The 12,592-nt window shown below is 37.5% G+C and overlaps 1 protein-coding gene across 6 annotated transcripts in view; it reads left to right on the top strand.

The window, feature by feature from the left end:
- Nucleotides 1–12,004, top strand: part of RhoGAP93B (MyTH4 and RhoGAP_KIAA1688 domain-containing protein RhoGAP93B) — a 34,248-nt gene extending 22,244 nt beyond the window's left edge. For 5 of the 6 annotated variants that reach the window (XM_028307737.1, XM_028307736.1, XM_028307740.1 and 2 more), the window contains 6 exons: nt 2,024–2,216; nt 2,682–2,825; nt 3,521–3,637; nt 4,200–4,323; nt 6,829–6,983; nt 7,994–12,004. In XM_028307737.1, the coding sequence (XP_028163538.1) occupies nt 2,024–2,216; nt 2,682–2,825; nt 3,521–3,637; nt 4,200–4,323; nt 6,829–6,983; nt 7,994–8,218 (958 nt within the window). In that variant the 3' untranslated portion in view covers nt 8,219–12,004. The remainder of the gene's footprint in view (nt 1–2,023; nt 2,217–2,681; nt 2,826–3,520; nt 3,638–4,199; nt 4,324–6,828; nt 6,984–7,993) is intronic. The other variant, XM_028307739.1, reaches the window with a different exon arrangement.
- The last annotated feature ends 588 nt before the right edge of the window (nt 12,005–12,592 follow it).

Below are 12,592 nucleotides of genomic sequence, written 5' to 3'. Positions count from 1 at the left end.
TTGTTCCCACTCGTCCAGATATACATGGGCGACAGAAAAGCTCGCCCCGGGATGACCTTGAACTCCGTAGCACAGGACATCTTGCACGCGACGTTTGCTAATGAGAAGTAAGTTCGTTAAAAGGCTGCGATAGACTTTTTCCCATTCGTCCAGATATACATGGGCGCCAGGAAAGCCAGTCCAGGGATGACTTTGAACTCCGTGGTACAGGACATCTTGCACGCGACATCGGCCAATGAGAAGTAAGTTCGTTAAACGGCTGCGGTAGACCTGTTCAGACTCGTCCATAAACTGCCGTCCAAAGGTCACGGACGGCAGTATAAAATCAAAATTATCTTTATTTGTCTAGACTAATTAAATTAGTACTTGCAAATCGTCAAATGCTCTTAAGGAGCCTATACATGTCTCATTATTTTTTTGCCCTACCAGCGCTTAGAGACAAACATTTGGCAAGTGCTGAGATATATCTTCTATCTATATTTTTTCTCCATTTGATTCTATATCATTCCCTTCATTGTTTTCACTCCACACTGTCCAAATATGTAGTAACAATATTAACTAAAAAGAATCTGAATAAAACAAACGTTGAATTAGATTATTAGATAACAAACTATAACATGGAATATTACTTTCATAAACAAGCAGACAATAACCATAACGTCATTCCAGAAAGTGTAAATGAGGCTATTTAAATTAGGATCAAGTAGCGCATTTTCCTTGAATCCATTTTTGTTCGTAAAAAAGTGACGTCGTCGCATTTTCCTTGTTTCAAGGCGTAATTTTTTATTTAAAAACACCTAAAAGTGTCATTTTACTCTTTAGATCATGCCGGTTCCGGTTGAAGATAAGCTCACACATGCGTTCGTTTATGGTTCGCAAATTCGCGATCAGAATTTGTTATGCCGCTGCGCGTAGGGTTACCAGCATTTTGAATATAGAAATCCCGAACGGTACCCTTTAACAGGACGATTGCCTTAAAATTCGGGTATTTTTACAGTGCTGAAAGTCACTCGTATTTCGCCCGCCCATTTGTGCGCTAATAAAGATAAAAGATTGGACAAATATTATGACAGTATGGTATGGTATTTAAATGCCTGCTAAATCCGAGCTAATGTCAACCCTAGTCGTGTGTTCAGTTTGGTACATATTGGTAAGTAGAACTTGGTTCATTTCCGAATTTTAAGAAAAGAGTGATGATTTAGACCGATAAAAAAGTTCGAATATGGTTATCTCTGAAAATCATCTCAAGACGAATCGTGTATGTATTTCCCAATTTAGTACAAATCGTTAGGTTTTTTTAACTACGGGCTATTTAGCCTGCATTCTTGAGGGCGACCGCGTGAACCATTTTGCGTATTCTTAATAAAGCTAATAGTAATAATTATGAGTTACACGACCGGAACATACAGATTCTGTTACAATGTAATGATATTATTATAATACCATGTTGTCGGTAGGAAGAACAACTACTGTAGTTAAGGTAATGAAATGTAACTATTGTTTACGTAAGAATGACCACCGCTTAACAGCATGTAATAGCTTAAACCACAGATGCCTACACGAGATGGAAATCCCCATTTAAATACAACAAACACGTTAGCTTATGAAAAGTAGTATGACCAGGCCTGTCCAAAAGTCCAATGTACAGTCAGCGTCAGATAGATCGAAGCGTCTTAGAATCTTTGAATGCAGTTCTTTCTTTTCAAAAATAAAGGAATGTTTTATTTGAGTAAAATTTTCTATCTACAGTATTAAGAGTACTTTCCCTCCAGGTGTCATTACACTCGGTAAAGAAAGGTGCCACATTGTGTATCTGCATGCCGTAATCTGTCTGTACAATACGCCACGTGGAAAACTTAAGCTTTAACCACACCAACGCGTGGAGATCGCCATGGCCAGCGCAATTACGGCCCGATCATACGGAAATGACAGGTCGCGTTAACTGTCATGGGTCGCGCGACCTGTCATCGGCCTTCTGCACGCGTTTTGTGGTTGAAGCTTTACACAACTATCTCACCAACAGGCTACGAGACGAGCTCTACGTGCAGCTATGCAGGCAGACGACCGAGAATCCCTTACGAGATTCTTTACTCCGAGGCTGGGAGTTGCTAGCGGTTTGCCTGGCGTTCGTCCCGCCATCGCCTGCCTTTCAACCGGCTCTCAACAACTATGTGAACCGACACAGAGACCCGGCGTTTGCTGATGCCTTCCCTGAGGTAACTATGCCATAGGGTCTATTGTATTGGGAAGAATCGATGGGTTCAATAATTTTAAATGTACGGGAAAGATATTTCATGTGCAAATATTTTGTATTGATTTTATTTGTTGAATAAAAATAGAAATAGGCGTTTAATGCGATGTGGTTTTCGTTTAAAAATAAACACAAAGTCTTAGATGATTTGGAAAAACACATTTTAAAATGTTTGCTTTTTACCAACTTTTTCCCATGGGTACTATTTCATTTATGCAAAAATATTTAACAAATGTGGAATGTAGTTTACTACATTCACACATGGTCTATGATTTATCATAGACCATCAAAGAAAAGCGTGATAAGACTGTTTAGATCGTGTATTTAGGCCAAGAGCTTCCTCGTTGTGGATAAAAAAAAGAAAAAAAAAAAGAAAAAGATAATGACGTCATACATCTAACCCAAAGATATGGAATACGTTTTGAATTAGTCTTTTTTCAAGGTTGGAAAGTGGCCAATTCATGTGCAAGTGTCTCACTATGCGGGCGTGGCGTGCAAACGGCTGGAGAGGATCGGATTCGGCGGCAAGAAGCAACCCAGGAAACCTTCCACCGAAGATATAGACCAGGCTAGGGTGAGTCAAACTGTTTTGTAACCAAAGCACAAGGTAGAAATGAGTTCATAGTAGAGTATTTTTAGATACAGCACCTACATAATTTAGAATTGACCTGTTTGTTTCTAATGATCTAATCTTAGAATTATTAGGCACTATTTGTATTCAGTATGGTCAATAATATGCAGACATGTTTTGACTTCGTAATCAATCTGGGAAAACACATTTGCTTTTATTCGTTCATAGTAGGTAAAGAAAAGTTTCCAAAGATTTCGTTCGAGATATTTGATTCATAGAATGTAATGCATTTTTCAGCTTGTTCCCAACGAAAAAATCCCATCCAGTCACACCGTTACTCGATGGGACATCTCTTTAAAATGTTTTGTCCTATTGACTGAACTGTCAGTGAGCTGCCACACTGGCGGATCCGCTTGTAGGATTCAAAGCGGAGCGGCGACGCGGCGGACGCGCAGTGTGACTCGTTGGGATAAACCATTTTGAAGAGATGTCCCATCGAGTAACGGTGTGACTGGATGGGATTTTTTTTTGACTCGTTGGGAACAAGCGCATTTTTCTACTGTAATGACTTTTAAGGTGACAAAACCCAACGGTGGAATTAGGCTGCCGATTTAGGAGCGCTAGTGCGGTCCCCGTCGACCACTAGACTATTGTGGTAAACTCTCCCAGCGCAAGCATAATTTGTCATTCATTCACAGATTCAAATCTTCCGGCAATCGATGTTTGGAAACACCCTGAGCGAGGTGATGGCGTTACAAAAGGAACGGTTCCCGAACCGGCAGCTGCCGTGGGTGCAGGTGGCGCTGTCGCAGCAGGTATGCCTTATTTTTTTTATCTCAATAATTAAAGTAAAATTGGCGTATTATTGTAAAGCCTAGTCTGTGAGCACGTAGAATTTTGTCCAATGACCCCAAGCTACTGTCACGCTCGCACACTCACTGCGGGCGCCGGTCGCACAGTCGCGACAGCAATATAATTACGCGCGAGCGATAAGGATGGGTAGCTTGGTGTCATTGGACAAAATTCTACGTGCTCACAGACCAGACTATAACAATGGGGGCGTTTGGCCGAAAATAGAATTGTTAGCGCTAATAGGAAAAATTGTGTTCGTTTAGCGGTAAGTGCTATCACTGCTAAACATGTATGGAAAACGTCACTATTGAAGTTAGCAAACGTGTCCTCGCCGAAAACATGCAAAATTTTTCGGCGATCGCCGCTTATAATTTCTAACAAATTTATATTCAGCCAAACGCCCTCAATCAATCTAGACATAACATCGCGACGTCGTCGTCGTTTGGTGCTACTGCTATGGCAGTTACCTTATGGGCTTAATTTAAACAATTAAACATAAACAATAAAGAAGTTTGTGATTTTTAGGTGCTAGCGTTGAATGGCCGCGAGACTGAGGGCATTTTCCGCGTGTCGGCTGATGTGGATGAGGTCAACGCGCTCAAAGCGAAGATCGACAGCTGGGAGCTGCCTGATGCTTCAACGTTGACAGGTTTGTACATGGTTTTTAATAAGCTTGAAGTCTAAGCCTAGGCCCAGACTGCAAACTTTTTGTCGGCCGATAGTTTAGTCGGGCAGTTAATCAGTATGGACATGAATGAAAGTGCTCACATTGAATCGGTCGATTCTTCATACAAATTAGAATTGGGCCCAACTATCGGCCGAATAAAAGTCTGTAGTCTGCGGGACAGTGGGTATCTGCTTGCCTATTGGTGTTATCTATTGTTAATTGTTAATGTAGTATAAAACGAGATACATACTTCAAAGCCGTACGCAGATAGCCTGTATTCAAGTATCGACGTATATGGCCCTTTCTGCAAGCTCTTAGATATACACATGTGTCGACCACCCTTGCCTTTGTTTATTTATTTATTTAATATATTACATCTGTCTACAGCATTTTTGCGCACGGGTTATGCATAGCTTATTTTTATTGCTTTAATACCTAGAAATAAGAATAACAACAAAAAATTGTTCTGAATTTGCGTTTATTTCTAAAAAATAGAAAAATTCATATCAATGAATGTATGAAACATGAACATAGAGATGATTTAATTTGTTGCCAAATATATTTTTTTCTTTCTTTCTTTCATTCTTTCTAATTATTAAAACATACCAAGCATCCATTTAAGATTCATTCTCACAAGAGAAAATTTAAAATAGAGTCCATATATTTATTAAAAATGTAAAGTTCTAATTTAATGTCATGTTCCATACAAGATTTTTCTCATAAAAATCTAACCCTATCATGCTTTCAGTTTACTGGCCTTGGTAACGTCGTCTCTCAAATCCCACTATACACCGTGTTACTTTGCATTCTTGCCATATTCACTGAGATAAAAGTAGGGAACAATACCTATTATTTAAGATAAACAAGAGACTCCCATAAAGAAAGTACACTAAGATTTTAGTAAATTTGGTTTTTCAGTACAAATTGGAATAAACCAATTTTGTCTCGCACGTTCTACAGGTGCAAGTGGAATAAACCTAGTGGGCGTGGCCTAGTTCTTAATAATCTGTTGAATTATGGCTCTGGGTACCAGCCTTTTTATCCAGTCATAATAATTATTTTAAAATACTCTTCAGTTGATTTCAGATTTCCCTTTCTACTTTACGGGCTTAGGACCGTCAAAAATACGTAATAATTATTAGGGTTTTAATTAATTTATAACATTGTACCCTATTTTTACAAATTAATAAATTAAGTATGAAATGAAATCACCTTATTCACAATTAATTATTTATTAAAAATTTCCTACTTACAAAGTTTACATAGTGCGAAGCAAGTGTTCAAAGTGGCTTCCGTTCTGATCATCTGATCAAGGCACAGTCTAGCACTGCGAAGCGTAGGTTTTTCGCTTTAGTTTTCGCAACACATACAACGTTTTGTCTCACAGTTTCACTAAAACAATCCTTTCGTGTTACGCGTTTAACACTGTTTATCTCTTCTGCGCATACCAGTCGTTTCAAGTCACTCCAAAAATCCATTGTTGTCAGGTCCGAGGATCGTGGTGGCCAAGCTACTGGACCCCTTGTCCAATCCACTGTTCACCAAACGTATTATTCGCGCACTTGACGTCCTTATTGTGGGGGAGTACCATCCTGCTGGTAGTAGAGCATTTGGTGTAACGCTAAGGGTACGTCATCAAGCATTTCGTCTAAGACGTCTTGCAGACACTCAAAGCACCATTTTGATTAAATTATTCGTTGTTTGAATACGCTTCAGATATTTTTGTATTATTTATAACGTGATTTGTGATTGATGGATTTCTCAGTTTTTTACAAGTGTCAAAAAGACATTATAAAGACAATAGATTGCAATAGATATTTAAAAATACAATAAAAAGTAAAAAAGTCTCCATTGCCATCGCCAACAAGTGATGTGCATGCGTTACGATAATTAGTGGTGTGTTTAACAGATTGTCGATAAAATAAAATAATCAAGATTAAAAAAAAAATTTTTCGGGCATTATTTTTTTACGGATTTGTGTTCAGTATCAGTAATATAGTAACCTCTGTAAATATGGCAAGAATGCAAAGTAACACCCTGTATTTTAATGAAAGTGTGCCCCTTGTTCTTGCGAATAAGCCCCCATAATTATCTATAAATATATCCCAATGAGAATGAGACGTGCATCTTTAGAGACATTTTACTATGAAGATGGAAAATTCAAATCGCTATAACTCTTTAAAAAGCAAATATTTCCGATTTGTAATCGCACTTTTTTATATAAATTTGCTTATATAATCAGAATATAATAAGTAAAATCCATGCGCAAAAAAAAATTTTTTTTTGTTGACCGGTGTTATTTACGCTCTAACAACAGAATTTACATTCTTAAATCGTGTATAGTCGCGCGAGTGATAAGGATGGGTAGCTTGGGGTCATTGGACGAAACTCTACGTGCTCAGCGACCGGACTTTAGCCGATGTGTATTTCGAGGCTATTTTAATTTGTTCTTTATAAACGTTTACGATAAAGTCTTCTTTTCCTCAGATGCGCACGCGCCGGCCAGCCTGCTGAAACTCTGGTACCGCGAGCTATACGAGCCTTTGATTCCGGACGCTTTGTACGCGGCGTGCGTGGCGGCCGGCGGCGACGTGCAAGCCTGCAGTCGCGCGTTGCAACGCCTGCCGCCGCTGAACCGCCTGGTGAGTGCTGACTACACTACATAATAGTATATATTCCCATAATGAGGGCTATCGTTTTTATACTCAACAGTTGGCACCCCTGGCGATTGACAGGACCTTACTCTACAGTGGCGCCATCTTGATGAGTGCAAACGCGATAGTCCTCCTACCACTTTCGCGCTCACCAGTTGGCGCCACTGTCTTCGCTACTAGCAAGTGACAGGACCTTACTCTACAGTGGCGCCAACTGGTGAGCGCTAAAACGATAGCCCTTATTATAAGTACTAAGACAGTTATTAAGCTGTTTTTGAGGCTATTCCTTTCTAATAAAAACATAAGATAGGCCCCCTTAATTGATGTTTATTGTCCGTGGTGCATATCTTTTCATAAGGTTACTAAAACCTTTGTTTGTCACCTGTCATTCGCTTTGCAACGGAGGGAAGTCGAACCTTAACTTCGAACTCCTACGTTCTTCTGATTAATTTCGTTGCGGGTCCAATGACAGTTTAACTTTCCCCCGGGACAAACTTGACCTTCACTGGTTGGGTTTTTATTGGCGGTCAAGCTGTAGATCCTGGCTACACAGGAGTTGCAGCGATGGGAAAGAGAGGTGGGAATAGTCCCGTTCTAATAAAAACGAATTCTTATAAAATGTATTAAAAATTTACCAATAAAAAAGAAAGAGATTGCTACGATGCGACGCCTTTACTGTGCTTTGGCTCATTATGACATTTCTATACATTTATATTGTAACAGATATCGCGTTGTGCGCACTTTCCGCAACGGATAGCTTAGTCTAGCGACTAAATAGTGGCTGTGAGCCGATCATGTCTCACGCAGACCTAAAAACTATGAAAAATATCCATAAAATTACAGGACGATGGTGCCGCTCGATGGATCATCGACCTAAAGTAGAAGTTAGTAGGGGCGGCCATTAAATGAAAGCGAAAAATCATCATCTGTTGCGCTCTTTGAGGAGGAACTTAATAGAATTATGATAGTTTGCTCTAATACAATGTATTTGTTCGCAGGTACTAACGTATTTAATAAGCTTCCTGCAGCAGTTCACCGCGCCCGAAGTGGTGAGTCAAACCAAAATGGACTCGGCCAACTTGGCGATGGTGTTCGCGCCAAACTGCCTCCGCTGCACCTCCCAAGACCCGAGGGTCATCCTCGAGAACGCTCGTAAGGAGATGACCTTTCTAAAGACCCTCATCTCCAACCTCGATACCTCTCATGTCAGAGATCTTGTTTGACCGTTGAATCTCAGCTATTGCAACAACAACGTCGCAGAAAGGCTGACTGAGTTCTAGCAAGCCCACGCTTAATTTAGAGTCCCTCGTCGACAAACAAAGTCGTATCGAAACGCGAATTTACACTCGCTTTGCTTCAAAGCGGGCATTAAAGGCGAGATACCTTTCTATAGAAAACGGTCACATGTCGCTCTCTGCCTACAAAAAAATCTAGTCTCGTTTCCATTAAGTTTTCTATGGAGAACGAATTCGGCGGGCGCGACGTGCGACCCCTTTCTCACACACCCTCAAATTAAAATTGACATTCTTGTATATTTTTTGTATTTTTGTAAGCTATATGATAATTTTATTTGGTTGTATCCAAAGATATTTAAAGAGATGTGATTTTAATTATTATAAACTTGAGCTTTACAAAAGTGTACGTGCAATGTGTTTCGGCGGTATATGTTATTTGGATGATTGCGTGTTTGTTATTATTAGTTACTGTGTAAGAGTGGTTTAATTTAGCAGATGATATTATTTTTTCATAAGTGAATGGACGCGATACGTACTTCCACGACACTTCATTCCTTTATATTGATCGATCAGGTATATTATTTTTATACTCTGCTTTTGTTTAAGGAATAATGTGTTAGGTCACAATATAGGTTTGCATTTAAGTTAATGACATTTGAGATGGCTGCGAAGGAGTGTAGTGACAGTTGGACAGTTCGCAGTAGTACCTCATAAGGAACTGCGATTTATTCTGTATTTGAAGGAACTAATACGGTTTTTCGAACTCGTTCTTTAGTCTTTTTTACAGGACAGGAAAAAATGTTAAAAAATCAGTAGGTCTTTCAAAACACTGTTGCCAAGAGCATCTACTGCGAATAATTGAGAAAATAAAGCTTGTAAAGTCGTTGCTAGATTATGACAAGTATATTTACAATGTCGGTAGGATCTGGTTTAAAATGTGAAATAAGAATCTAAATAAAAAATCTCGTAAAGTCAGAACTAGTTCATGAAAAATATATGCTGATTAGTAAAGTAAATTTAAATCTTCCATAATGTTATATGTTTACGTTGTGAACAGAATTAGTTGTTAGAGGTACTATCATTCCGTGTTCAGACGTTCACAATAACTTTTCAAACTATACTTGATCGTTGGGATCAAAACTATATCGGCAGCGTCTTTGCTTGATATTTGGAATTTTGCCTGGTTTTTAACCTATTTTATCTGGAGTATACTGAATAGATTAGGTGAAAATATTGCCATTTTATATTGACTGTAGCTATTGACGTCATTGTATTAGGTGATTACCTATAAAACTGCCGTTTTGTATAGATAATATAATTGGAACGAGACCCAATTATTAGCACAAACATTAATGCGTTTAGCATGACTAATCCAAATTTTATTAAATGTTGTGTATGAGATAACAAATTTAATTACACGGGTGTTCACAGTGAACTAATTTCCAAAAAAATACGGTAATTTTATAGATAAGCACTCGTCTATAAATAGATAAAATGCATTATCAAAATTAATTTTAAATTGCTAAACGGCTTATGAAAGAATTTACGAAGGCAGCTTTTAAGTCGAATGAAAGTCGAGCCATTAAATCGAGGGAATTAAAGTTGCCATTATTGATAAAATTACCCTTTCGATCGTCGATTAAGATTAACGTTTTATTGTCTATCAAGTTAAGTGCTATTAGTAGGTTAATCTATTGTTCTATCACAAACTATCGTGCTATACATTTTTTGAGTTAATATACGACGTTGGTTTACGAAATTGTAAAGGTATCGTGCTACGAAACGTTCATGGAATTAAAGCAAATGACACACGAGTTTGTTTTATGATCAAGTGAAATTAGGGATTTTATATACGTGTATGCTAATGGTGACGCCAAACATGTATTTACTAACAACTCCTTTGAAGCGTTCCAATAGGATATCCTATTTCCAAAGACACGTGCGTACGCGCAGCCTTGATGGTATCTAATAACGAATCTATGTACGCTTCTCGCCTCCTACATTTAGGTCCTTATTCTGAAATGACTCAAAACTAGATTCGAACTCAAGAAAAGATCTGCTCCTGTGACTGGTTTCAATATTAAGACTATTTTCTTGAGAGTGTAGATTGATATTTGAGTGTCATCTATGACTAAGATAGACAAGTTACATTATTTCAGTTCGCACAAAATATCACACTAGTTGCAATATGCAATTCACTACGACGGCCTTCAAAAACAAATCCTTCACTCTAATAAAACATATTTTAACTTGAATTATATCACTAAAGTTACTATTATAGAATAGGTAAAATAAACAGCTTTAAAAGTTAGACAAGCTTTGAATCGAGATCTAGTGAAATAAAATATTTAAAGTAAATTCTATCGGCACGTTCACGATTTGTTGCTACGTTATAAACACGTGAAACAATATTGAAGTTGCTAAAATAGTGAGTAAATGAACATAGTTACTGTCATAGTCATTGTTGGACGCTGTGTGATGCAGCATTTGGCTACTTGACACCAGCAATCAATTGACAAAATTATTCAGCCACAGGTTTTGTATAGCGATAGTCGGTTGTTCGTTAACTCAATTTAAAATTTTACAGTAATTGTAAAGTATTTCGAGTTCTAATAAAATGTGTAAGTTGTGTTTAGGAATGATTGAATGGTGTCAACTACCCATTTGTATGATATGTATGATAACGATATTTGCCTATTTGTTTGTAATAATTACCAATAATAAATGCCAATATGAATGAATATTTATAATGAAGACGACAGCCTCTCGTGTAGAGTTAGTGAAATGTTTTTCGTTAGACTCTTAATTCCATGCTCTGCTGTGAAAGAAAAAGCAATATTTTTAAAGATGAATGTATATTACCCTGCTTTATCTCAGACCACGTTAATCGTTATCAATGAATCGACCACCAGTAGGCCGAGGATGTGCGCCACGATAAACTTTTATCGAGGCATTTTATCGATTTTACGCGATAAGCCCATACATTTGTCGTCTAGAATCATCGATAAGATTTTATCATGGCGCGCATCCTAGCCCGGCTGGATATGTATATAGTTTGCTACATGTGATATGCAGAGTTTAGTATATTTTGACTATATCACGTAATAAACATATTCTGATTATATCTTGAAATATACCTATTCCCACGTAATATTTTAATCCCCTTTTCCTATTATATAACATCTCACTAGCCTATCGTGTCTCAAGTATTCAGTGTAATTTTATTTACTGCCTAAATTGTCACAAAACAGTTTTGTCTGTATTTCAATAGTAATATAAAATAATTAATGTATTCCTAGCATTTGCGTATAGCTGATTGCATGTTTCCTAATAGAGTTTATTTTGAATAAATGGTGCATTATTAATTATATTGTATAAGCAGTAATTTGAAATAGTATGCATAATTTTAAAATAAGATTTGTGAGACCTTTCTTTCTAAATAAAGCTTCCGTTAATGAATGTTTTGGGTGTTGGGGTGGCTTACACCTTGTGAACTCGCAACTTAGTGTGATCTAATAAAACGTTTTGTCTATGGTGCAAAATGTGGCGAAAAAAGCTTTTGCGGTCTATGGTGTGAGTCGCCTCATATCCCGTAGTAGTAGTGTGGTAATGATATGATTTAATTATTACTTCTGACTTTATTTGATATTCGCACTTTATTGCATTAATTTAATTTGAATTTGAATTTTGTGTTCAGAGTAAACAGGAATTATTATTTATTCAATGTTCCCATTTGGTACAGTCAACGACAAACAAGTCAACAAAAGATGACAACACAACCTTTCATAGAATTAATTTAAACAGGATACAGTACCCGGCAATAAATATTGCACATCGACCTTTGGAAAGAGACAATCGGTTAATTTCGGCCCGTAGAGCGTTATCTCTGTCTCACACTACCTATACGATTGACAAAACGTCATTGACAAGACATTATTCAATGAAAATATTGTCCTTAGTTAATATATTGTGAACCACTTTTCTTTCACGACTATAAAGAGTTTAGCAATTTAATTCACAAAATCAATTGCACACATTTAAAATAAAGTTTTTTCACACTTTGACAAAACGTCATTGTCAGTCGTGCGACAGAGATAACGCCCTACAAAACCGAAATTAGCCGATTTCTCTTTCTTAAGGTCGATGTGCAATATTTATCGCCGGGTATTGTAGGTAATATTGAATCCGCGTATCGCGTTAAAACCTGTTTAAATTAATTCAGTTATGCGAAAGTTTAAAATTAATTACAACCTATAGATTGTAAAGACGTGTTGTGAAGATTTTGCTACTTTGGGTGTCACAAACTATTTGACTACTAACAAATACTTTTCTGATTGTTGAATTTGCAATATTATTTAATTC

The sequence above is a fragment of the Ostrinia furnacalis genome, unplaced genomic scaffold, assembly GCF_004193835.3.
Source record: "Ostrinia furnacalis isolate ACB-3 unplaced genomic scaffold, ASM419383v2 OfSCF2340, whole genome shotgun sequence".
Taxonomy (NCBI): Eukaryota; Metazoa; Arthropoda; class Insecta; order Lepidoptera; family Crambidae; genus Ostrinia; species Ostrinia furnacalis.
The sequence above is the reverse complement of the archived record's forward strand: the minus strand, read 5'-3'. Positions and strand labels throughout refer to the sequence as shown.